General features: G+C 43.1%; 1 protein-coding gene across 1 annotated transcript in view; it reads left to right on the forward strand.

Annotated features, from left to right (window-relative positions):
- LOC129711549 (adenylate cyclase type 2-like) overlaps window positions 1-27,739 on the forward strand; it is a 262,852-nt gene that overhangs the window by 186,228 nt on the left and 48,885 nt on the right. Inside the window, 3 exon segments of the mRNA XM_055659237.1 lie at window positions 6,222-6,359; window positions 11,880-11,996; window positions 26,648-26,832. Of these exon segments, the coding sequence (XP_055515212.1) occupies window positions 6,222-6,359; window positions 11,880-11,996; window positions 26,648-26,832 (440 nt within the window).

The raw sequence follows: 27,739 nt of genomic DNA on the forward strand, positions 1-27,739 counted from the left end.
CTTTGTAGTTAAAATTCTAGCCATTTTAATTTCTCCAGCTCGTTGCCATGATGGTTCCGTTATGCTCATTGGATGCCCTATGCCATTCCATTGGATATTTCTCCCCTCATGCTTGAGGTTTAAATGTCTACATCAACACATTCTATTTTCATATTTTCTTGCTGGAATTTATGCAGCACTTTACTGATTTAAATTTTCAGATTAATAGTTATTAAAAAAATATCTGGGAGTATTCAGCCTGCCATTTCATCTCCAATCTAAATCATGTCTTAACAATTGTTAAATGGAACCATCGACATTATTCCATACATTTTGAAAGAGGCAAAGGAAAGATTTAAATTATCTAGCCATTTGTACTATTGTTTAAAAATTTGCTATAATGTAGATTATTCTAGCACCATTCCCATTGAAAATATGAAAGAAGGCAAACCAATAGATTTTCCTGCTTTTTATTTTTTTTAAAAGGAACTGCAGGATGCTGGTTTATCCAAAAGTTATACACAAAAACCTAGAGTAACTCAGCGGGTCAGGCAGAAAGTCTGAAGAAGGGTCCCGACCTGAAACATCACCTACCAATTTTCTTTCCTGACCCACTGAGTTATTGCAGCATTTTATGTCTATCTTTAGAGTATCCTGCTTACTTTCCCAGAAGCCATTGGCTATGCTGAAGTATGATTTCATGAACAATCACAGTTCTCTAGTACCTTAGATGAACTGTCAAGATAAATATGTAAGTGTTGATTTTCATAGTTGAAAAGTTGTTTAATCTGATTTTATCGAGAGGGCGGTTGATAGTGGGTGGTAGTGAAGTGGTCGTGTAGATGGGAGGTGGTGGGTGGATCTAGATTTCATACCAATTTTAAACATGAAATATCTTCTCAGAGTCGCTATTATTGTGTGGGATGAAAGATATAATCAAGAGGCGACTGAAAACTGGAGAAGCAAATCTTTTTGTTCTTATCGAAGTACAAAGCGTTTTAAATTATTTTCTTGGATAGCCTCATTCATTACATATAATAGGTGTCTTGATAAATATTTGCAGAGTGTGGGGATCAATGGCAAGATCAGCATTCATTGTTTATTTCTAATTGCCTTTGAGAAAGTAGTGGAGATCTGTCATCTGGAACCACTATAATCCTCTGGTGAAAGTACTTTCATTGTCCTGTTTGGAGGAATTTCTATGGTCTATGAAAACTGGCAATCTATTTCCAAGTCAGGATGCTGTGTGACTTGAAGTGACACGTGCAGGTGGTGGTTTTTCTGTAGCCATTGCCCTCCATGGTAGTATAAATCATAGGGTTTGGGAGTCTCCGTTGAATTGGCTTGACTGTTCTTTTAATGTACTTAGAATTAAGATGTTGACATAGAACATGGAAAAGTACTGAATAAGGATGGATCCATCGGTCCACAAGGCCCATGATGCCAAGTTTAACTAATCTCCTCTGCCTAGAAGTGATCTGTAACCATCCATTACCTGCACATTTGTGTGCCTATCTAAAAGCCCCTTAAACACCACTGTCATATCTGCTCTGAGCTACACACTCCAAGCGCACAACACCAACTCTGTAAAAATAAATTGTCCCACACATCTCCTTTAAACTTGCCCCTCTCACCTCAAGGCTATGCTCTTTGACATTCCTACCCTGTGAGAAACGTTCTGACTTTCTAACCTATCTATACCTCTCATAATGTCCTGTATTTCTATCAGATCTCCCCTCATCCTCCGACAGTCCAATTTTCTCCAACTCACCCTATAGCTAATATCTTAATCCAAGCAGCATTACTGTAAACCTCTTCGGCACCTTCTCAAAAGGTTTCCTGTTACTGATAAGACCACCATTTAATTCCAACCTTTAACTATTTCTTGAGGGCTTTTACTTCTGTAGAACATGGTGAAGGTACTCCGACTAAATTGTTAGATTTAGGATTTTGATTCTGTGCCAGCTAGGAAAACCAGCAATATATGCAAACCTTGGCTTTATTGGGCCACACTGGGGCATTGTAAGAAGGCGAGACAACAACAAAAAAATTGGGGGGGTGGAATAGACAATAAAAGTGATAAACAACTGGAACATTGAGGGTGCTTCTGCATTTAGAGAGATTTTCTACCCAGAGATCTCCATTGTAGGAAGGCCACACGATGAACAGCAAAAGAAGAAATGCCCAAGGGGATTAGTTTAGTTTAGTTTAGTGTAGAGATACAGTACGGAAACAGGCCTTTTGGCCCACCGGCCATCCCCACACATTAGCACTATCCTACACACACTAGGGACATTTATTACATTTACCAAGCCAATTAACCTACAAACCTGTATGTCTTTGGAGTGTGGGAGGAAACCAAAGATCTCGGCGAAAACCCATGCAGGTTACGGGGAGAAAGTACAAACTCCGTACAGACAGTACCCGAAGTCGGGATCAAACCCGCGTCTCTGGCGCTGCATTCGCTGTAAAGCAGCAACTCTACCACTGCGCCACCATGGCCACCTCAGTTCTTCACCTGGCAAGTGTTTAGGTTTCAGCAGTTCGGACGTTTTTATTTCAATTTCCAGCAATCATTCCACATTTTTGTGACTGAATTAATCTGTATTTATTTTATTTTCTCCAGGGAAATCCCTTGTTTCCCATTACAATTTCCTTTCAGTTTGTACTATCACTGCCTTTGTGTTTTAATCCAAACCTAACCCTTTTTGTTCCATTTCCTCTCCACCTCATTCTCATATCCTAAAACTCATTATTTCTGTAACTATTCTCAGTTCCAATGAAAGTCCATTGACCTAAAACATGAACTCTGTTTCTCTCTTTACAAATGCTATCTGATCTTTTGACTTTTATTCTTACTTTTTTTCCTTTAATTATTTGCAGAAACATTATTGAGCAGCAAAATTCCGTCATCCTCTATTAGACGAGTCACTATTTTTACTTAGGATATAGACAATAGACAATAGGTGCAGGAGAGGCCATTTGGCCCTTCGAGCCAGCACCGCCATTCAATATGATCATGGCTGATCACCCCCAATCAGTACCCCATATCCCGTGACTCCGCTACTTTTAAGAGCCCTATCTAGCTCTCTTGAAAGCATCCAGAGAACCTGCCTCCACCGCCCTCTGAGGCAGAAAATTCCACACTCACCACTCTCTGTTTGAAAAAGTGTTTCCTCGTCTCCGTTCTAAACCGCTTACTCCTTATTCTTAAACTGTGGCCCCTGGTTCTGGACTCCCCCAACATCGGGAACATGTTTCCTGCCTCTAGTGTGTCCAAGCCCTTAACAATCTTATATGTTTCAATGAGGTATCCTCTCATCCTTCTAAACTCCAGAGTGTACAAGCCCAGCTGCTCCATTCTCTCAGCATATGACAGTCCCACCATCCCGGGAATTAACCTTGTAAACCTACGCTGCACTCCCTCAATAGCAAGAATGTCCTTCCTCAAATTAGGGGACCAAAACTGCACACAATACTCCTGGTGTGGTCTCACTAGGTCTCTGTACAACTGCAGAAGGACCTCTTTGCTCCTATATTCGATTCCTCTTGTTATAAAGGCCAACATGCTATTCGCTTTCTTCACTGCCTGCTGTACCTGCATGCTTACTTTCGTAGACTGATGTACAAGGACCCCCAGATCCCGTTGTACTTCCCCTTTTCCCAACTTGACGCCATTTAGATAGTAATATTATCTCATTAATAAAATGTTATCTCATCCGTGCAATAAATGCACAGTTGATTGTCACATACTGATTGTCATTTTAAGGCTTGTGATATCTTCATTAATAATGCTCATTCCTTGTCCTTTATTAATTTTTTCACAATTTATAGTAAATAAATTGAGGAATGGAACTTAAAATAGAAGCAAATATTTGTAGATGAATGTATACATTTTAAGATACAGCACATTGAAAAGGATGACAGTTGGAAAATATGTGCTTCATAAATCATGAATAAATGATGATCCTGTCATTGCACATTTGACACATTTACAGTATATGCTTCAATAAATCTTTTTCATGTGTTTGTTAACGTAAGTGCCAGTACTGAGTGGGTTGGGGCCTGCAAGGACTGATACTGCAAGATTATTTTGACCTCAAAAATCTAACTATTAATAAGGTATATTTTGGCAAAAGATGTCAAAGTTTGGATTACTGTTTTCAACATTAGTTCGAACCTCAATAAAAAAAATAGAAAAATGCTGAAAGTATTCTGTTGGTCCAGCAGCATCCATGTAGAGTTAATAACCCCAGATTTTTGAAAAATTATCTACCAACTCCCTCCACGTAATTGTGAACAATTTTGGAATTTCTATTCAGACACTAAAGTCCCAAGACTGTGGCTGGTGGTTAGGCACTTGCTTCCCAAATGTGGGCGCGTGTAAAAACACCTTTGAAGGTCCAGTGAGAGAGCGCAAAGCTGCAATGAGACAAGACCACTTCAGGTGGAAATCTGTACATACATTCTTAACCATATTGTACTCTGGCACAAAGAAAGATTATAAAAGTTTATGAAATTTAAATTATTTTGAAGATTTCTGAAGATTTTTTAATTTTACAGTGGTATTAAAAACTGTCAATAGATCTTGAATATTTTTGAACACCAAAAATCATTCAGATGCCACAAAATAAATTAGCACCTGTAAAAAGTACATTGAGCAATCCGATTTTCATGAATGACTAAGGATCTGCTGCTGAATAGTTCAGTGGTTCCTGAGATCCAAGTCAATATGAATTACCATGTTCAAGGCATTTCCTTGTGGGAATTTGCCATCGTGGAGAGCACAAAATAAATTGGATGTGAGAGAGAAATGGATCTGATGAATCAGGATTTGGTGGCGGAGGAATGATTGGGGATTGGAAGCAAACTTTGGGATATACATGGGCAAAATGATCCAGGCAAAGGTCAGCTGCAGTAATCTTCCAGACAAGTCTATCATGTAGAATCTTGTCAAAATGCCTTACTAAAGTCCATAAAGACATTGTCCACTGCCTGCCCTCTTTAATCCTCAATGACTTCTTCAACAAACCTGGCTTGTCATTGATCCTTCTTAAATAATAGTATTTCTGGAACTGGAAGTTTATTCTGGAACTTTATCTGTGACTCATGATGATGACAACATCTCTGCAAGGGTCTCTGCTATTTCCTCCCTACCTTCTCACAAGTTATAGAGCCATAAAGTCATACAGTCCCTTCGGCCCAACATGCCCCATCTACACTAGTCCCACTCTGCCTGCTTTTGACCTATATCCCTCCAACCTACCTTACTCATGTACCTGTCCAAATGTTTCTTAAACGTTATGATAGTTCCTGCCTCAACTACCTCCTCCAGCACCAACACACACCACCTTTACTGTAAAAAAACATACAGGGTCTCTCAGGTTCCCATTAAATCTTCCCCCCTCACCTTGAACCTATGTCCTCTGGTTCTTGATTCCCCTACTCTGGGCAAAAGACTCTGTGCATTTACCCAATGTATATTCTCATGATCACTGTAAGATCACCCCCATCCTCTGAGGAATAAAGACCTAGCCTGCTCAACCACTCCCTATAGCTCAGTCAATCGAGTTCTGGAAGTTCCAGAATGTACTTGGTCAGGTGCTGGGGATTTTTTCCACCTTAATTCATTTTAAAACCGCCAGTGCCTCTTTGGTGATCTCCCAGATCCAACGCTCCCCATCTTCCAATCTTTCATAAACCTCCCCCATGATATTTTCACCAACCCCCAGCACAAATATTCTTTCTCCTCTGCCCATCTCCCTGCAATATAACCACCTCAATCTCTCACCACCCCCCCCTCCCTGACCCTGGTGGGAGATTACAGAGCAAAGATTTACAGCACAGATTGTGCAGTGTGGCTACTATTAACACTTTGGATGACATCTACATTGGAATATATTTCTCTCCTAGCCTCGTCGAGAACTGGCATCAGACCTTACACAGTACTGCTTCATTAATGTTTTAACACATGGAAGAATTTAAATACATTCTTTCTGCATCATATGTTTTTATAAATATTGCATTCAAATACTTAAATGGTATCAAAAGAGGTTGAAGATTTATCCTGCTATGGCTGCATGAACAGTTGAATCTCATTAAATTCTGTTTATTTGAGGAGAAAAAATCTATTGTTTTACTGGCGAAAGGAACTCAGAATGGCAAGTTAATTTTTCCTGCAAGTACTGTGTAGTTTAATATTTTGTATACAGAAGTTTAATTTATGTTTCTCTTGCATCTAGCAATGCAGCAAGAAGGCTTCAACTTCCTTGTTGTGGATTTTGAAATCATCTGAGATAATTACCAATAGACCTTGGTTACGTCTTACGCTCACAATGACTACTACTGCAGTTATATTAGTTATGGCTATATTTAACATGGTAAGTCATTTTATAAAAAAACTAATACATTAAATTATTTTTAATATCATAGGTTTAATTTTCCTGTTAGGCAACGTTTTTTGTAAATCATAATATTGATGTTTTTCTGAGTATCTTGGATCATTCATAGGTATGAAATTAAAAGGAAAATTATTAAACAAAAAAAGAGATTATGAATGGTAAAAATCAAAGGATTCCAAACTAAAGAGCAAGGGTGTAACGAGGACCAATTAACAACCATGTGGACAAGGAGATTGTGAATAAGTTTCTTAATAAATATCTGTGGCTGTCTTCAGAAAAGTAGGTGTTGGGTGATGTTGTGGTTCAAGAAGATCAGTACGAAATGTTGATTAGTGAGAATGTGGCAGAAGTAATGTTTATGTTTTTGAGAGCGAATAAATTGCCAGATTAGTTTCATCACAGGATGTTTCAAGAAGCAAAAGAAGTTGCAGTTTCTTACTGCAATTTGTCAATTTTCCCTGGTTGCAGTCGTGATGCCAAGACGAATGAAGGACTGCTAACAAGTGTTTACAAAGGGAACAAACGTCAACTGAGTAATTACAGACCACTTAGTGTAACTCTGTCATGCTAGATAAATGGTTGCGATACATTGTATATTGCAGTATATGTCATTATGAAAACACAAATGAATCAAGGTCAGTCACATGGCTGTGTATTTCAAGGAAGTTAAAAGATTATGAGAGGCTAGAGGGCCTGTCCTACTTTTAAGACTTAATTCGAGTTTAAAGGACATTTAAAAAATCAAGATCGTGGTAATCTACGAGCTCCTACGACCTTCCACGACTATGTTCATGAACTCCTATGAACTCCTACGAATCCCCACGCCTATTTTGATGCCCTCCTTACGAGTAAAAAGTTGCAATTTCTTTCATCCCGACCATTTTTTTACTCGTGGACATTTTTTATCAGGCTGGAAAAAACGTCCCGACTTACCCGATGCCACGAGTACGTACGGCTAGCATAACGGGCCGCTACGATACATCTACAAACTCCTACGACTTCCTATGACCTCCTACGGACTCGCGACGAACATTCTGCGAGTTTGAATCAAGGGGAAAACTCGGGATAATTCGTGAATAACTCGTGAAAGTGGGACAGGCCCTTTAGCAAATTGGAAAGACTTGGGCAACTTATTAGGCGACTACAGGAGACTATGCAGTCGCCACATGGTCACGGAGTATGCCGGAGAGTCGCCTTCATGGTCGCGAGGAGTTCCCGCATTCTCGGAACTAGTCGCGCCTTCATTCTGGTCCCCGCTAATTTTTCAACATGTTGCAAAATTAGTGGCGACCAGAGTGAAGCCGCCATGGAGAGTAGCGAGAATTCTTGTGCCGTAGGTGCAGTGGTAGTGGGTTGCCAGGAGGTTATAGGTTGTCGTAGGTTCTCATAGGTTGTAGCCAGTGCTGACCGGTGAATTTAATTAGCTCATTGGGGTGTAAAAACGTAAACAGTAGTTTTCAGAACCAAGGATAACCAACCGGTAATGTTAAATGTCCACCGAGCTTCACAGCCGTCTATCTCTGGTTTCTTAAAAGTTGTCTCCACCAGTCCTTCTCCCCACCCCCCGTACACTGTGTTTTCACAGTCTTAATTACAACACCAACCTTCCTGTTCATCATGGTGTGTGTCTGTATCACATTGGCTTTGCACTGTGTGAATTTCACTCAAACAACGCTCCCCCCGCTTGCTCTGTCCCCCGCCTGCATAACGGGCTGGTGATGGAAGCGACGTGTGTGTGTGTGTGTGTGTGTGTGTGTGTGTGTGTGTGTGTGTGTGTGTGTGTGTGTGTGTGTGTGTGTCTTACCCTTGTGTGTGTGTGTGTGTGTGTGTGTGTGTGTGTGTGTGTGTGTGTGTTCCACTCTGATCCGGTTTTTTCGGCAACCTGCTACGACTTGACAGTCGTCTGAAAAATCGCCTAAGTGGGACAGGCCCATTAGTAAAGGACGAGGCACCAGTTATGACATCGGGTTCAGCAGTGACCATGCTAACATTCACAGTAGGATTAACTCGTGTAATATTTACATCAGACTTTAAAGATACACTGAGTCCGCACCAACCAGCGATCACCCCATACATTAGCACTACACACATAGGGACAATTGACAATTTTTACCGAAGCCAATTAACCTACAAGCCTATATGTCTTTAGAGTGTGGGAGAAAACTGGAGCAACTGGAGAAAACCCACATGGTCACAAGGACTCCATGCAGACAGCACCCATAGATAGAGTCGAACCCAGATCTGTGGCACTGTTAGGCAGCAAATCTACTGCTCCACCATTGCACTGCCCCCATGTTATATTTATATTTGATGATAGGTTATGTTTACAGTGAAAAGACCAGGACTGCATGGGGCCCTGTCCATCGCCATCAGGGCTCATGTGTGGTGGCACTGACGATTCCGGGCTTGTCCCGGCAGCTCTGTCCTGGTCTGAAAGGAGGAGGCGCAGTGATCTCAGGCTTCTCCCTGCAGTTCACCCTTGCCTCAATAGGAGGCACTGGTAGGCTTCGTCTTTTCTGGCAGCTCAGCTTTGGGGTTTGAAGAGATGGCGCTGACGGTCTTTGACTTATTCTGGTGTTTCAGTGCTTGCCTCTGTGTATGGGTGCAGTCCCTCACTGTCCATGGGCAGCAAGAGGTACTAGTGTCTCAGGCCTGCTCCAGCCACTCAGTCTTAGCCTCAGTAGAGGTGCTGGCTGTTTGTAGGAGCATCCTAGGGAGTGGGCACTGTCACTTTGGGTTGAAAAATTAGGTGGGTTAGATGTAAAGTAATTGGTGGAATGATTGGAGGGAAAATGAAGAATATTTTTTTCACCAAGATAGTGATGGAGTTATAAAACCTATGACCTGAAAGGATGGTGTAGGCAGAAACCCTCGCCCCATGTGTACTGGAATAAGCTCTTTTAAAACTGGCTTTCTTTTGGGGTCACAAATTATCTAAAATTCTTCAGGAAAAGTGAAAACAAATGTTTGATCTCACACTTCTCCCAGAAACTCTATTGAATTTGTAATCAAGGATTGTGCAAGACTGAGCCATAATTGGATTGCTCTCTCATTTCTTCTCAGTGCCCGTCAAAGAAACATTATGCATCTGATTAGTATAAATGGCATTGGGAATCTAACTGTGAAAAAGAGTATGAGCCCGTTCTATAGCACAATGATTAGGTATTCCAATATGCTGGGCTGGCCTCTGTCCCCACTAATTTATTGCGACAGTTTTTAATGTGGAATTTTAAAGAAGCATGCAGTTCTCAAAATGAAACATTTGAACAGTACCAGCTGAATAAATTGTTTGTTTCCGTGATACTGGGATCAAAGAGAACTTCCTCTGTGTTGCCTTACTTTTCCATTCTCATGGATCATTTAACTATGCGCATTAACCTTTTCCGTGGCATTAAACTAAATTTTCAGCTTCAATTGATTACCCAGGTCCTCATGTTGCACCCGATTTAGAAAGGTTCACTGATCAAACCACAGAGATTCAATTAGAGTGGTTCAATGCTGTGGAGAATAAGCTCATCTGTATAATCTATATGTTAATGCTGTTCACTGAAACCACTCATAGTTCAGACAAATAGCAACATCAAATGGCTAAATTAACTATAAAATAAAAATCTGATCCATATCTGCTGTGGCATAATTAATCTGGATATTTCACTTGATTGGTTCCCTATTCCACATCACTACAGATGCATTATAGAAAATGTATTGTCGTGCTCAATCGCAGCTTGGTTTGGGAATAGCTCTGCCCAAGACTACAAGAAATAACAGTTGTGGATGTAGCCAAGTTCATCATATAAACCAGACCCCATTGATTCCATCTACACATCATGCTACATTAAAAAAAGCAGCCAACATGGTCAAAGATCTCCTACCTGGTCATTCCTTCTTCTCTCTACTCCCGTCTTGCAGATAGTACAGAAGCGTGAAAGCGCGCACCACTAGACTCTTCCCCCTTGCTATCAGGTTTCTGACGGGTCCTTCCATAATTTAGGGTAATTAGATTTTCCTCTACAACATTGGACTTTGTCTTAGGAAATGATGTGCTACAATGCCGAGAACTATATTTTGCAGTCTGTATCATATCCTTTTCTGTATCTATTGTACTCGAGTTTGAACAGATTATATATATCTATGGTGTATCTGATCTGTTTGGATAGCATGCAAAACAAAGCTTTTCACTGTACCTTGGTACTTGTGACAATAATAAACCTAAAGCCAACCTTAAACTTTAAATTGGTATATATTTTCAATAAAACAGAAAATACTGAAAACGCTCTAAGTTTAGCAGCATCAGTGGAAAGTGAAACAGAGTTAACAATTCTTCGAAACAGGTAGAAATTTAGAAAACAGGCAATGATTATACTTGCAGAGGGATGGACAGAACAAAAGGGATGTCTGTAACAGATGTATGTGTCCAGATCAGGAGAGTGCGTGGCTTGGAGGAGAACATGCAGGATGTGATGCGTCTATGTGCGTGTGATTCTTGACCTTCTTTGTGGCAGAGGTCACAGGTTTGGAAGGTGCTTTTAGAGAAGCCTAACTAAGGTGTGTTTCTTTTGCAGTGCACTCTACAGACAAAGTTTAATGGTTGAGAGAATGAATGTTTTGGGTGACATGTGGGTTGCCAACTAGGCAGATTGCTTTGCCCTGGGTGATATGACCTTGAGTGCTATTAGAGCCAGAGCATAGACTAGTACAGCACAGTATCAGGACCTTCCATCTACTATGTCTGTGCTGATCATGATGCCAATAACCTTCAGTCTACAAGTGATCTATATCCCTCCATTCCTTTCATATTCGCACACCTATCCAAAAGCCTTTTAATTGCCACTATTGTAAACACTTCTGCCACCACATCGGGCAGCACATTCCAGACACTCACCCGTCTCTCCGAAAAAAATAACTCGCCCTGCACATCTCCTTTAAACTTCCTCTCTCTCACCTTAAAGCTCTGCCTTCAAAATGAAGTATTTGACATTTCCACCCTAGAAAAAAGATTGTGACTGTCTACCTGACCTACACCTCTCATAATTTTATATCATTCAATCGTCTTAACAGCCTCTGACGCTCCAGAAAAATCAATCTAAGTTTGACCAACCTCTCCTTATAGATCATATCATGTAATCGAGGCATCATCCTGATAAACCTCTTTTACATCTTCTCCAAGGCCTCCACATTCTTCCAATAATGGGTGACCACAACTGCATACAACGTTCCTACACATAGCCCAACTAAAGCTTTATAAAACTGCAATATGACTTACTGACAGTGCCTTGATCAATAAAGCCAAGCATATCATACGTGGGATTAGTGCTATCTTTATCACTCTATCCACTTGTGTTGCCATTTTCATGCAGATAACCTGTGTCTTGTGCTGTCACAAAATAATGTACATAAACTGAGATAAGATACCACATACCAACAGTGTTTGAGGATGTAACTTCACAGAAAATTCTATTTTCATAACCTGTTGATATCTCTTTTTTATTTTTCCTTCAGTTTTTCTTGGAGAACTCAGTGGAACCTTCTTTCTCTGCGAACAGCACAAATGCCAGTTTACAATTTATTAATGGACAAGCTCCGTGGTCTGTGCATAATAACTTTTTCTTCCTGCCAGTAAGTACAATTATACCTGATGGTTCACTTGTTATGAATTGTTTTTAACACTGATTTATTCACTCCACCAATTATAACATTTTATATAAGAAACATTTCTTCATACGTTGTTCAATCAATCACTTGCCGATTTATAAATAATTCATGCATATTGCAGAAGAGGAATTATAGTATTTATGTTGGAGCTTAACAATTATATTGCCTATGGGCTGCACCTCTGGTTTGCAAGCCATCATTTTATTCTCACAATGTTTAGTCACCTTCATGTCAAAGCTGACGTTAGTAGAATCCATTTGTTCAGTTGGATTTCCCATCACGACTGAGAGCTGAGCGACCATAGACCAGATCTCACTGAAGAACAGTAATGTGTGATATATTGACTGACAAATGGCTCTGCATCTATCAATACTCTCTGTTGTTGGATTTAATTGAGCCAACAGCTAAGCCGCATCTTGCTGCGATTTCTCAGCTTTCTACTATTTAAATTGTTACTGAGATACTGCACCAAATCAAATCTGTTGCAGGACTGGAGATCCCATTGACTTCAATGCAGATTCGTGGCTTGAGTGAAGGCATGTCTTTTGTTAATTGTTTGGCTTTAGTTTAATGATTTATATGTTCCTGATAAAATTGTTTTTGATGAATTACTTCAATTTTAATAGTTCTTAAACGTCTTTGAATGTCAGCGGCATTGAAGCCTGATTGCTTACATTTACAGCTTTTGCAGCTTACAAAGCCATGCCTCTGCTTTGTCCACTGGACTAAAATGTATGGAGGGCTGGTGAGATCATTTCTCCACATCCCCACGAGTGATGGGTCCGTGTGCGGGAACTGCAAGCAGTGATTCTGGGTCAATATGACATCAAATACGGCTATAGTTTCCTCCTCCTCCTCCATTCAATACACTGTTCCACGAATCTATAAATAAAATACTTGGCATTAGTAAAAATAACCTGAGGCAGCACAGTGGCGCAGCGGTAGAGTTGGTGCCTTACAGCGTCAGATACACTGGTTCGATCCTGGTGCTGTCTGTACAGAGTTTGTATGTTCTCCCTGTGATCGTGTGGGTTTTTTCGGGGTGTTCCGGTTTCCTCCCACGCTCTAAATATGTACAGGTTAATAGCCTTCATAAAATTGTAAATTGTCCAAAGTGATGTAGGACGGTGCTAGTGTAGGGGGTGATCGCTGGTTGGTGCGGACGTGCTGGGCCGAAAGGTTAGTTTCTACGCTGTATCTCTAAAGCCTGAAATCTAAATAGTCAAATTGTTTTAATAAAAACAACCGATTATTACTGTTTTTTAGGCACTGGTTTGTCTTTGTGTGGCTGTTGTCAGCCACACAAAGTACCAGCTGAAGTACCGGTAGAAATGTGAGATTTGCATTTTAAAAGTCTAACATGACAAGGACCTACACAATGAATGGTAGGGCTCTGGTAAGTGTTGTAGAGCAGAGGGATCTAGGAGTGCAGGTACATCATTCCTTGAAAGAGGCGTCATAGGTAAATAGGCTGGACAAAAAGGCTTTAGGCACATTGGCCTTCATAATTCATAAATGATAGGTGCAGAATTCGGCCATTCAGCCCATCAAGTCTACTCCGCCATTCAATAATGGCTAATCCATCTTTCCCTCTCAGCCCCATTCTCCTGCCTTCTCCCCATAACCTCTGACACTAGTACTAGTCAAGAATCTATCAACCACTGCCTTAAAAATATCTATTATCCAAAAATCCAAAAATATCCATTGCCCAAATATCATCAGTTAGACTAGTGAGTATATATGTTGGGAGGAGTTGTTGCAATTATATAAGACATAAGTGACGCCACATTTAGAGTATTGTGTTCAGTTTTGGGCACCATGTTATAGGAAAGACGTTGTCAATCCAGAAGGGGTGCAAAGATGATTCACAGTGATGTTGCCAGGACTCGAGGGCCTGAGCTATAGGCTGAGGTTGAGCTGGCTAGAACATTCCTTGGAGCATAGAAGGATGACAATAGACAGGTGCAGGAGTAGGCCATTTGGCCCTTCGAGCCAACACCGCCATTCAACGTGATCATGGCTGATCATTCCCAATCAGTACCCCGTTCCTGCCTTCTCTCCATATCCCCCGACTCCACTATTTTTAAGATCCCTCTTCCTTGAAAACATCCAGAGAACCTGCCTCCACCGCCCTCTGAGGCAGGGAATTCCACAGTCTCACCACTCCCTCGTCTCCGTTCTAAATGGCCTACTCCTTATTCCAAATTTTAGCCCCTGGTAGGGACTCCCCCAAGCTGGGGAAAGCCTTAGAATGCCCAAGGCCTTACACAATCTTATACGTTTCAAAGATTTCCTCTCAACCTTCTAAACTCCTTTTTGTACACAAAGAGTGCTCCATTCTCACAGCATATGACAACGAGCTGCCAGAGGGGATAGTTGAGGCTGTACTATTCCAACATTCCCTCAATAGCACGACAGGTACATGGATAGGGGGACCAAAACTGCACACAATACTCCAAGTGTGGTCTCACTAGGGCTCTGTACAACTGCAGAAGGACCTCTTTGCTCCTATATTCGATTCCTCTTCTTATAAAGCCAACATGCCATTCGCTTTCTTGACTGCCTGCTGTACCTGCATGCTTACTTTCATAGACTGATGTAAACACCCCCAGATCCCGTTGTTTTTTTTTCCCAATTTTTTTTAGATAGTAATGGTACTTGAACACATTTGCTAAAGTTTAACCTCAATTTAGCAATGTTACAACGTCATCTGCAATTTATCTGCCCATCCTCCAAAGCTGTCCAAGTCAGTTTAATTTCACACCTAATTTGCTTTCATATCTTCAGTCCCTTCAAAAATCTATGAGGTATATTTAATAGCTGCGGTCCCAGCATCGAGCCTTGCAGCACCCCTTTTCACTGCCTGTCACTTGAAAGGGACCTGTGAATCAAGGACTCTTTGTCCTGTCTGCCCACCACTTTCTTAAAAATGTCAACAGAACTGAATGAAATACCATGTTTCAGTTTGCCCATTATAGATTGAAGGGACCTTCTCAAACGTTCTGAAAGTCCAGGTAAACTACATCCACTGGCTCTCCCTTGGATTTTCCTGAAATTAAAGCTTCAAAAAAGTTACCCAAGTTGTAGCATAATTACCCCTTCAAAATCCATGCTAGACTCGGACATCTACTGTTATTTCTATCCAAATGGTGCGGCTATCTCATCTTTTAAAAGCCTAACTGTCCAAATAACATTCCACCACCGAATGTCAGGCTAACATGATCTTTACTTCCCATTTTCATGAATTTTCTTAAAAAAATGAAGGAATTTAATGTTTAATTCCTGTAAATTAATGGACATTTAAATCATCTTGCGAGTGGGTTTTTGTGCAACTCGCTGGTTTGGAACGTTGCGGTTGCAGTGAATTTAAACCTCATGTCGGCAGGAAAAATACTGCCGGTTCATATATTTAAATAATGACATTTTCGCAACGTGAAATTTTGATCAAAGGCATCCTAAGAAGCAAGTTTATATGATAAAATATACAGTATACCTTGCCTTGTCCCCTGCGTGAGATCCGTCCCGTTGTCAGCGTTGATGGCATTTGAAGATGATTTTAATTTTACTCCAACAATTAAATGTTAAACCTTGTTAATTAACCATGTTCCCGAATGTAAGAACGATTACTACATGTAATACATGATATACATTTATACATGGTTAATTAACTGCTGGCATTATTTCCCTGTCCTAACGGCCTTTGTTTTAGCCGGTGATTACATCTATTCCATCCCTCCCTCACAAAGATGTGGGATTTCAATTTGAGCGCACTTGTTTGAATAGACGCAAGCGGCACGTCCAGCTTCTCTCCTGGGTGCGCAATATACGAACCCGATGAAATGGCACAACTGTCACACCAAAGATAGACACAAAATGCTGGAGTAACTCAGCTGAAGAGGCAGCATCACTGGAGAGAAGGAATGGGTTGCGTTTCGGGTCGAGACCCTTCAGACGCACTCTGAAGAATGGTCTCGGCACGAAACGTCACCCATTCCTTTTCTCCATAGATGCTGCCTGTTTTGCGCATGGGAGCTTGGATGCGTTCCGCAAACACCGAGACGGTAATAAATAAACCGTCTGTCCCCGCGGCCGGGGTGAAACACCCGGTGTGGGTGTCAAAGGGGTCAGAAGGGGGGAATCACCCTGGTGTGGATGTTGGGGTCTGATGGCGGTCAGTGACTGTGGGACGCTCCCACGGGGAGAGAGAGAAGGGGAGAGAGAGAGAGAGAGAAGGGGAGAGAGAGAGGGAGAGAGAGAGAGGGGGAGAGAGAGAGAGGGGAGAGAGAGAGAGAGGAGGAGGAGAGAGAGAGAGGAGAGAGAGAAGGGGGGAGAGAGGAGAGAGAGAGAAGAGGAGAGAGAGAGGGGAGAGAGAGAGAGAGGGGAGAGAGAGAGAGAAGGAGGAGAGGGAGAGAGAGAGAGAGGAGAGGGAGAGAGAGAAGGAGAGAGAGAGAGGGGGATAGATGGAGATGGGGGAGAGAGAGAGAGGGAAGAGGAGAGAGAGAGAAGAAGTGGAGAGAGAGAGAGAAGTCCCACAGGAGGAAGCCATAGGAGACTGGCCAAGAGGCTTGAACCCAAGCACCAAGTAGAGAGAGAGAGAGAGAGGAGGAGGAGAGAGAGAGAGAAAGCGGGAGGGTGAAGGTGCGCCATCGCTCCCAGGCACCAGCCCCGGCTCATCCCTCGGCCCCCCTCCGCGAGCTGTGGGTCGGGTGGAGCGGAGGTTTGGGACAATGTTCTTGCCTTCACGGTGATGTGATGGACGCGGGGGTCTGGACCAATCGCTGACAAGTCCCGCCCCCCGGCAACGTCAAGTCCGTTATTGGACTTTTCTGTTGAGCGGTAGTCGGTCCTTTGGCCTGTAGGCGACGCCGCCTTTCGGGTAGGTGGCCTATCAACTGAGCGGCCATTCGGTAAGTTTGCTTTTAGGCGACGCAGCCTTTCGGTTCGTAGGCGTTTAGGCGTCCCGCCCTTTCGGTTAGTTTGCATTTAGGCGTCCCATCCATTCGGTTAGTAGGCGTTTCGTCTTCGGAATCTTTTGGTTTATTCGCGTTTCGGCCTCGTTTCTATTCGGTTCTTTGGCTTCAGCTTCTTTGCTTCGGCCTCTTGTTTGTCAGCTCCGCGTCCGGGTACCGTTTGAGCAGTGGTTTCCTCGTTTTTCTTTTGTACAAGCTGTAATTTCTTCAACATTTATGTCAGATACAATGTGATCCTATCATCTTCCATCTTCCCCACCCCTTTCTATTTTCTGCATGGACCACTCTCTTCACGACTTCCTGCTTTGCTTATCCCTCTTCACTCATGGCTCTCTCCTGAGGTACATTTCCCTATACCTATAGGAGATATAACACATGTCCCTACACGTCCTCCATCACCTCCATCCAGGGACCTAGACAACCCTTCCAGAAGAGGCATTGATTCACATGCAACTCCACCAACCTCATCTATTGCATTTGGTGATCCCGATGTGGCCTCCTCCACAACAGCGACAGAGCGCAGACTGGGTAACCGCTTAGTCAAGAACCTCAGCTTTATTTGCATTGATCAACTGAAGTTTCAGTGTGTAAACCATTTGAATTCTTCTAATTTTCACACTAACCTGCCCATTCTCAGCCTTGTCCACTGCCAGGCTGAGGCCTAACACAAATTAGAGGAACATCACCTAATATTCCATCTGGTTAATCTACAACCTGATGACATGAACATTAAATTGATGAATTTCAGGTAAGCTGCCTCCCCATTGTCCCTTTCTCTCTCCTTCTGATCTGCCTCAGTTCTTTCACACTCACACTCTTTTCCACCGCTTAAGGGCCTGTCCCACTGATGCGACCTTTCAGCGACTGTCTTCGACCTTCAAGCTCGAGGGCACTCGCCTGAAAAACCTCGAGTTGGATCGACCGTCAGCGATGAAACCACGTGCTGGATCGACCGACCGCACACACACACTTTGCAAAGGCTTTGGGGGGCCAGGGAAAGCGGGGGAGCGCTGTCTGAAATTCACACCCGCGATGAACAAAAAAAGGTATAAGACGGCTGCACAGTGTACGGTAAGTCCTTTAGAGAGCGCAGAGGGGGGGGGGGGGGGGGGGGGGGGGGAGAGAGAGAGAGAAGGGGAGAGAATGGGGGGGGAGAAGGAATGAAGACACTTTTTTTAAGAAGCCAGACAACTTATAATAAAGTTTAGCGGGCATTTTACATTACCAGTCGGTTTTCCTTGGTCCTGAAAACTCCAATGAGTCAATTAAAATGCCCGGTCAGCGAAGGAGATTGCCTACGGCTGCCCTCGACTGCCTGTAACTACACTCCACTGTACTACGAGTTCAAAAGAACCATGCTGACCAATTTTTACTCGCGGAAAAATTTTCCACATGCTGAAAATTTTCCTCGACCAAACTGAGGCTGCGAGTATGCAGGAACTTCCCTTGAATGAGAGTTCCAGTGACCTCATAGGACCTCCTAGGACCACGTGTCAACCATGCTGCAAGCTCTTCTAAACTCACAGATTATGTCGCCACAGTGAGACAGCCCCTTTACTCCCCACCCACCCAAAATATACGCACTGCTCCTTTGAAACCTTGCCCATCCACTCCATCTGTTTATCACCTACACACTCGTTTACTGGGTCCCCACCCCTCACTTTTCCCATCTGCGCATCCTACCTCCCTTAATTGGTTCCATGCTTCACTCTCCTTTCCAATCAGATTCCATCATGTGTAACCCTTTCTTGTCCCACCTGTCACCTCACATCTTCTGTCACTATCTTCACCCTTCCCTCCCCCAACCTGACCCCATCTGACTAACCTTCCTCACCTGGATTCACCAACCACTTGCCAGTTATTGCCCCACTCCTATCCCCCACCTTTTTCTACAGGCTATTTCCCCGTTATTTTTTCAGCTCAAATGAAGGGTCCCAACCCAAAGCATCTACTGTTCATTTCCCTCTGAAATGGTGTCTGAGTTCCTCAGATACTTATATTTTGCTCCAGAATCTGGCATCTGCTTTTATCTCTGTATTTTTCATTTATTTCCTTGATTCTGTAGATAGGATGCTTTAATTTGCTTTATTAGTTTATTGATTCTTTCTGCTGTACCCATCGCTTCATAAATGAACTAAACACTGATCCCTTCTACTTCATTAATTCTTATTTTATGTGCTGTCGTTGACATAGGAATTAAAACATAATTTCTGCCAAAAATACCATTCATTCCCTGTGCCCATTTTCCATTAAATAGTCTGTACTGATTGACTAGTTTTACAATACCACTGCTTCATTAATTTGATTAGGATCCAACTTGTGATGTCTGCTACTGTTTGAATCTTTAATTTACTGGTATGCCTGTTGGTTTTGTTACCACACTTGCTGTTGTCATCACTGATTGATAGACTTAAATTCTTAACATTGTTAAGGATGGAAGAAGGTTATTCTGTCCATTGTCTTCGTGCAGTCAGTTTCCTTCCCTCCATTCCCCCAGTTTTTCTATTTGGCCTGCAAGTTATTTTCTTCAATTACTGCCCAACCCTTTGGAAAACTCTAATCCATTTGGAAATTGGGATTCCATGATTCATCTAACCCTGTTATCTGTTCCACATTTCTGTATCTTTAGCCCATCACTTAAAACAAAATATATGGCCCTTGATGATACTGGGATCAGATTCTGTCCATTTATCCTATCCAAATCAATTGTGATTTGGTGCTCCTCTGTCAAATCTTTTATTGATCTTCTTTGTTCCATGGAGTCTCCAATCTAGCAATTGAATGGGTTGTTTTTCAGTATTCACACTAGGACCTAAAATGTGCTGATCCGAGTTGGGGACAATACTCAGTACTCAATTTATAACTTGAACAGTGTTTTATAACGATTCCACATAAATTCCCATCTTTAGTAGTTAGTCTATTTATTTATGATGCCCAGATGCTTTTCGAACTGCTCTCTCGTGCCACTTTCAAAGATTTATGCATAGAAGCGTGCCTGGGCCTGTGTTCATGTGCATGCTAGAACTGAGATGCTACTATGCACATCGCAACATTAATTCTTTACTGCTGTTTTCTCTTCCATTACTTTTCTTGATTTGTTGCGTGAAAGCTGTGAATTCATTAGTTCAATGAGGTACACTTTGCATCAATTTATTGTTTCTGAGCGTTCAATAATTATAGGCATGCTTGCAAGCATATGAATTTAGTAACAGCTGATGCATCATTAATTTATATTCCCAAGAATCCTTTCATTTATTGTTACTAGTGCCCAATCCTGTGCCGATCATTTATGTGTCAGCTATGTATCATCTATGTTTCTATGTGTCAGCTGCTTTGAGTTTATTGTATATTTTTCAACAATTCTTCACTTAAGTTTTGTTTTTGCTGGTGTTTCAACGTCTGGTAATTCACTGCTATCCAATTCTCTAATAATGACAGGCATCAAACTTTGGCCCATTTTCCAAAAGGTGATTTTCTGTTCACTGATTTATCTTCTTTTGTATCACTTATTAATATGTGGCTGCTCGTGGTCTCTGAATGAAAACAGAAACTACAGGAAATTCACTGAGGTCAGGGAGGTGGTTGGGGGACGTCTCCTCGTGGTGGATGTAATGTACCGTGGTTCTCCACTCCGGCTGATTAATGTGCACGCCTCACCCATGCAGAGCGAGCGGCTGGCCGTTCTCCAGCAGCTTCCACCGCTGCTGGCCACATCCCGGCAACTCGTTCTGGCCGGTGACTTCAACTATATCATTGGTACGGCTGGACGATCCGGCAGTGCTGACAACAGACGGGACAGCACCTCCAAGGTCCTGATTGAGACGGTCAAAGACGCAAAGCTGCACGACGCCTTCAGCGACCCTGCAGGCGGGTCCCAGCCGCGGTTCACCTGGTCGAGATCGGACGGTTCAGTCCGGTCCCGGATAGACTTCCTCTTCACGTCGAAGGCCATCACGGTCAGCCACACCAGCCTCACTTCTTCTCTGACCACTGCCTCCTTCAGGCTTCCTGTCACCTACAGGAGGACCGGAAGGCAGGCAGAGGGACGTGGAAGTTAAATGTGAAGCTGTTGACCCCAGAGATCATTGAGGAGCTAAAGAGGGACTACGCATGTTGGAGAACTGTGAAGCCCCTCTTTGACTCCCCGACACACTAGTGGGAAGCAAACAAGGTGAACATCAAAAGGTTCTTCATATTTAAAGGGGTGCAGAGAGCAAGACAGAGTCAGAGGGAATTGTGTCAATTCATGACAGATTTGCAGCAACTGCTCCTTCTGCAGTCGAGAGGGGTGGATGTGAGGGAGGAACTTAGAGAATTGAAGGGCCGGCAAGCTCGGCTCTTTACCTCTGAATCCTCCAAGATCATCTTGCGATCCAGATGTCCGCCACGTGGAGCAGGATGAGATGTGCTCACGCTTCTTCTTCCATAAGGTTCACAGGGGGAGCTCTGTGATGAACAGCCTTAAGGAAGAGGACGGCTCGGTAACATCCTCAAAGACGGATATGCCAAGGATCTGCAAATCCTTTTACACGGATTTGTACGACAGAAAGGCCACAGACAGCACCGCCTCCCAGAACTTCCTGTCCTCTATCACGGAGGTCTTGGAGGACAGCAAGCAGGAGATTCTGGACCAACCACTGAACCTAGAGAAGCTGACTGGCTCCATCCGTTCCTTTGACTCGAATAAAACTCCCGGAAGCGATGGCTTACCGGCCGAGTTGTATTCGGCTCTGTGGGACTGGGTGGGCCCAGACCTGCTGGAAGTGTACAACGACATGCTTCTAGCCGGCAGCATGTCAGACTCTATGAGGAAGTGCAGCATCACCCTAATCTACAAGAAGAAGGGGGAGATGAAAGGATATAAGAAATTGGAGACCCATCACATTATTGAGAGTTGATTATAAGATCCTGTCTAAGGCCATCGCCAACCGGGTCAAGTCTGCTCTGGAACGGATGATCCACCCGGATCAAACCTGTGCTGTACCTGGCAGGAAAATCTCAGACACAACCTGGCGCTGCTGAGAGATACCATTGCCTACGTGCAGAACAGACGGGTGGATGCCTGCCTAGTCAGCTTGGACCAGGAGAAGGCCTTCGACAGGATATCGCACACGTAACATGAGGGACGTGCTCTCCAAAATGGGATTTGGGGAGGGAATCAGGAATTGGATCCAAATGCTCTACATCGATATCTGTAGTGCAGTCCATTTCAATGGGTGGGATTCAGACAGCTTCCCCGTCAGGTCTGGAGTCAGGCAGGGTTGCCCTCTCTCCCCTGTCTTGTTCGTCTGCTGTATTGAACCTTTTGCCGAGTCCATTAGGAAGGATGCGAGCATAAGAGGAGTGACATTGCCAGGCACTGGGGGCACTCGGGTCAAAACTTCCCTGTACATGGACGATGCCGTCGTCTTCTGCACGGATCCAGGGTCGGTCCGCAGATTGATTAGCGTCTGCGGCCATTTTGAGTCGGCCACGGGAGCCAGAGTGAAACGCAGGAAGAGCGAGGCTATGCTTTTTGGAAACTGGCCCGACCGATCTTCCGTCCCTTTCACCATCAAGCCTGACTTTTTGATGGTGCTGGGGATCTGGTTCGGGGGCTGAGGCATGTGACAAGAATTGTCTGGAGCGGATAGTCAAGGTGGGGAAGAAACTGGAGCTGTGGAAGCAACGCTCCCTCTCCATAACGGGGAAAGATTTGGTCATTAGGTGTGAGGTGCTCTCGGGGCTGCTGTACTTGGCACAAGTGTGGCCTGTCCCTCCCTCCTATGCCACAGGGATCACCCGAGCTGTCTTCCAGTTCATCTGGGGGTCGAGGATGGACCGGGTGCGACGGGCCACAATGTACAAGCTGGCAGACAACGGGGGTAAAAGTGTGCCCAACGTCGCCCTCACCCTGATGGCCACCTTTGTGTGTAGCTTCATCAGGCGGAGTGTAGAGCCAAGGCACGTGGGCACTGGGTCATTACCTGCTGAGGTTCTACCTGTCCCCGGTGTTGCGAAGGATGGGCCTGGCGAGATGCCACGCTAGTCAGCTGGACATTGCCGCCCCATCTGTCATTTGTGGAAAGGTTCTTCCAGACCAACACCTTTGACCACAAGTCCATCGGGCAGTGGTCAGCACGGAACGTCCTGCAGGCACTCCAGGGAAAGGACTCCGTGGATCCTGTGGTGTGGTTCCCAGAGCAGACTGCCCACCTTGTCTGGCAAAATGCCTCATCGCCAGAACTCACCAACAAGCACAAAGACCTGGCATGGCTGGCGGTGAGGGGAGTCTACCCAGTCAGATCCGTCGGAACCTCACTACTAGCGCATGCTGCCCTCGGGACGGCTGCTATGTAGAGAAGACAGTTGCCCACCTCTTTGCAGAGTGTGGATTCACAAAGATAGTCTGTATAGGTCTGCCATGGTCCCTGTCACGTTTTATACTGAACAGCTCCGTCACAGAGGACTCTGTGATTTACAGACTGTTCCCAGGGATGCATTCAGAGACTGACATCGAGTGCTGCTGGAAAGTCATCAACTCAGTGAAAGATGCTCTTTGGTCTTCCCGAACATTGTTGACCACCCAGCAGAGCGAGATGTCCGTCGGGGAATGTTGCTGACTGGCCCGCTGCAGACTGCAGGAGTACGTGCTGAGGGACGCACTGACGCTCGGTGCAGCCAACAACAAGGCTCGGTGGGGGAGAACCACAGTCTAGGATCCTTCCGCTGCTGGACATGGGGGGCAGGGTGTGGTGGAGACACCCCTCAAAATAAACGAATGGATCCCACGCCAGTGGGCCACATGAGTGGCAAGGGTGGGAGATAAATTTGTGAAATTTGAGCAATGTATGTAGACAGTTTTGAATAATTTGTATAGCCTCCGAAAATATCGGATGAATTTGTTGCACGGCTCATGTAATGTATATATTTATTACATGAATAAGGTCTATTTTGAAATTTAAAAAAAAGAAACGACTGGAAATTCTCAGGTGCAGGCAGCAGCTGTGTAGAGAGAAACAGAGTTACATTATAGACTAATGACCTTGCATCAGAATGTATTGATTCATAACTTGATGATGCTTAATTAATTTACCACTCCATATTTAGTTGCAAGGCAGGTTGATCAATAAAGTGTCAGCGTTATCTATGTTGCAGTTCATTCAGGATCTTTGTATGCAAAGGGAAGGTGAGGGGAGGGGGGGGGGCTCCCCCTCCCCTCACCCCACTCACCATCAACAACACCACAGTCACATCTGTGGAGTCTTCTAAGTTCTTGGGAACCATCATCTCCAAGGACCTTAAATGGGGGGCTACCATCGACTCCACAGTCACAAAGGCACAATTCTACACGGCCATCGTAGAGTCTGTTCTCACCTTCTCCATCATGGTCTGGTTTGGCTCAGCCACCAAGCAATACACCTGGAGGCTGCAGCGAATTGTCCGATCAGCAGAGAAGGTAATTGGCTGCAACCTTCCCTCCATTGATGAACTGTACACTGTAAGGGCCAGGAAGTGAGCGGGCAAGATCATCTCTGACCCCTCTCACCCTGGCCTCTGGAAGGTGACTCCAGACTGTCAAAGCTGCCACAGCCAGACATAAAAACAGGTTTTGTAATTCTGTAGCCTCCCTTTGATCTGGTATTTTGTTGGTTCACATGCTTGATCAATGGTGTTTTATCATTAATGTCTTATTATTATTAATGTTTAGTGTTGTCTGAGTCATTCGTAACTGTCACTGTAGGTCATGTTGTTACTTGTGGGCGGAGCCCCAAGGCAAATTCCTTGTATGTGAATACTTGGCCAATGAACTTACTTACTAACTTACCTGACGATCTGAAACTTCGCAAACCAGCTTTATGTTTATGGATAAAGCATGGCTATAGAATATTTTCCAAACTAATCATATTTGGCCTCAAGGTGGAATTTTAATGAACAAAGCCAAGTCAGCAAATGTTATAGGGTGATTTCTCAAAGGTCAAATGAGCGTAGATCCCCCTCACGTGACCGAAAATTTTAACTGGAGGACAAATGTCACTTCGGTACATGTTAGTGAATGGGGAAACACGCACTTTCACACCCGTTAAAAACATAGAAAACGGCCGATTTTTGAGCTGTAATTTTCTGTGCTAGTCGGGGTGACCGTGAAGCACAGCAACCTAAATTTTCAGGCAAAAAAAAAGATAAAAAGTAAGGTAATTACAAGAGGGAACTGAAGGTGGAAAAACAGCGGAAGTGAACAGCAGACATTTGCCGTGGAGATTTAAAGGTCCAAAATATCTGGAATTATCGCGTTTGCTCACTGAATTTCATCAAAAGTAAGTCAATAATGCCTTACTTTTGATGAAATTCAGCGAGCAAACGCGATAATTCCCGATATTTTGGATCTTTAAATCTCCACGGCAAATGTCTGCTATTCACTTCCGCTGAAATCACCCTATAGGAACATGCAATTAAATACTTTATGATTAAGTGACACCAAAGCACCCATACAGTGGAATTTAACCTATCATCTTTTTTTTACATTTTAGCTTTGAAGCTTTGATTGATGTTATCTGAAGGATTGATGTTCACCATAGTACAGCAATAAACATGTCAATGTCAGCTTATTGTTACCTTTGACTAATGTAGATCATGAGACATCATGGTGTTGTACGAACCTTTCAGACATTCATTTTAACAAGTGAAACATAGTAGCTGTTAGTTTATTTGTGAATCGGTAATATATTTTTGCAACTTTAATAATCTTTTATAAAGCATGTTTCCACTACACATTTTTAGCAAAAGCTTTTTACAATGAACACATACTTGTACACCATGCATATTTATCATAAATGTAGACCAGAAAAGATCAGTTGAACCACTATAACTTTCCCATATAAAACTGTTGTGGTGCAATTGGTAACCTAACTGTTTTCTTTAGTTAGTAATTGTGTAATGTCTCAGCTAGAATTTTTTTAAATATGTAAGTCATCTCAACGTTGAATAATTGTGAGGGGTAGGACTGTGCTGGCAGATGGAACTGGGAAATGTTCCTTAATTTCTAAAGGCAGTTAATGCTAGTTCCACACACACACACACACCATGACCACTTCCAACTTCACTTACTGCCTCCCACCACCATATTGCACATGCTGATAACTATGGATTCCTCCTGCTCCCTTGAACGTTTGCAATAAATCCACATTCACCGTGTGTGTAGGCAACGATTTCCAATCTCCCATGAAAAGGAGAAACTTTGCCATAAAATATTCTAGGTTTATGTAACTTATACATGGGTTCCCTACAACTCAATTAATTTAGTAGTCATCAAAGCAGAGTGTGGTTTGTACATCATTTTAACTATCTAATCAGATCTGCTTGAAAAAAAAGTCCTGCTTGCTGGATTTATTGTATCAATCTAATGTCCCTTCATACAGTCTTTGGAGATCATGTTACAATATACTGTTTATCTTCTGGGATTTTGTACAAGAAACCTTTTACATTGTGCAATGCTTAGACAAAGTTCTGATATTCTTAATTTGCAGTACATGTTTTGATTTTCAAGAGGATTTTTTTCACCAGACAAAAAAAGACATATTGTGACTTTTAGAAAAGTACGTTAATCTTAATAGAGTTTATTACAATAAAGTTTCAAATTTCATTTGGGCTACTTTTCTGCTGCAGTACTTCCTGTACAGCTGCATTCTGGGATTGATGTCATGTTCTGTGTTCCTGCGAGTGAACTACGAGCTGAAAATGCTGCTGATGCTGATTGCTGTGGTGGTTTACAACGTTATCCTGCTGCAAACCCATGCCTCACTCTTTGATGACTATAGCAGGATGCTATACACAACTGTTCAGATAGACAGGTACATTCTTTACGGTGCTCTCTACAATTGCGCGCTGTTTTTCTTATTGGCTATCATAACAAAACCACTGAACCATAGGCATTACAGCATATAAAGTTTGTTTCAGCAATCATGTCTGCCAATTTTTGGGTGGCGTAATAGAAACATAGAAACATAGAAATTAGGTGCAGGAGTAGGCCATTCGGCCCTTCGAGCCTGCACCGCCATTCAATATGATCATGGCTGATCATCCAACTCAGTATCCCGTACCTGCCTTCTCTCCATACCCCCTGATCCCCTTAGCCACAAGGGCCACATCTAACTCCCTCTTAAATATAGCCATATAGTAATGTGTGACTGATCTTCTGCATAGTTCTCCCTTCTAGCCTTTCCTTCTATGGTTAATATGTTTATGTACTTTTCCAGTGAAAGGGCAGATTCAAATATGCAGTGGCAATACAAAGGATGCCTCAATCGCTTACCCCCAACAAATCTCTCTCATGTTTCTTTTCACTCTGACAAAGGCTTTAAAATTCATGACCCCTTGTCACTGTCTCTCCACCCAGAATATGTATCAATTCTCCACTCAACCTTTCAAAAGGTTAATAAATTAGAATAAACCTTCTTTTATTGCCTTTGCTCCATTAAATAATTATTTCAGATACAATTCATTCCACTCACATTTTGCAGCCTACTCTTTTCATCATTTTTTTGTTCTCATGCTTCGTCAAAAATCCATAGAAAGGAAAAGCTGAAAAAAAATCATGGTTAAAAATGTTTAGGTCACCATGCTAATGGAAAGATGATATTAAGATGGAGAGAGTGCAGAGAAGATTTACATGCATGTTGCCAGGGCCGAGGGCCTGAGTCATAGGGAGTGGGTGAGCAGGCGAGGGCTTTATTCCTTGGAGCACATGAGAATGAGGGG

Source organism: Leucoraja erinacea, chromosome 2 (genome assembly GCF_028641065.1).
Source record: "Leucoraja erinacea ecotype New England chromosome 2, Leri_hhj_1, whole genome shotgun sequence".
Classification (NCBI taxonomy): domain Eukaryota; kingdom Metazoa; phylum Chordata; class Chondrichthyes; order Rajiformes; family Rajidae; genus Leucoraja; species Leucoraja erinaceus.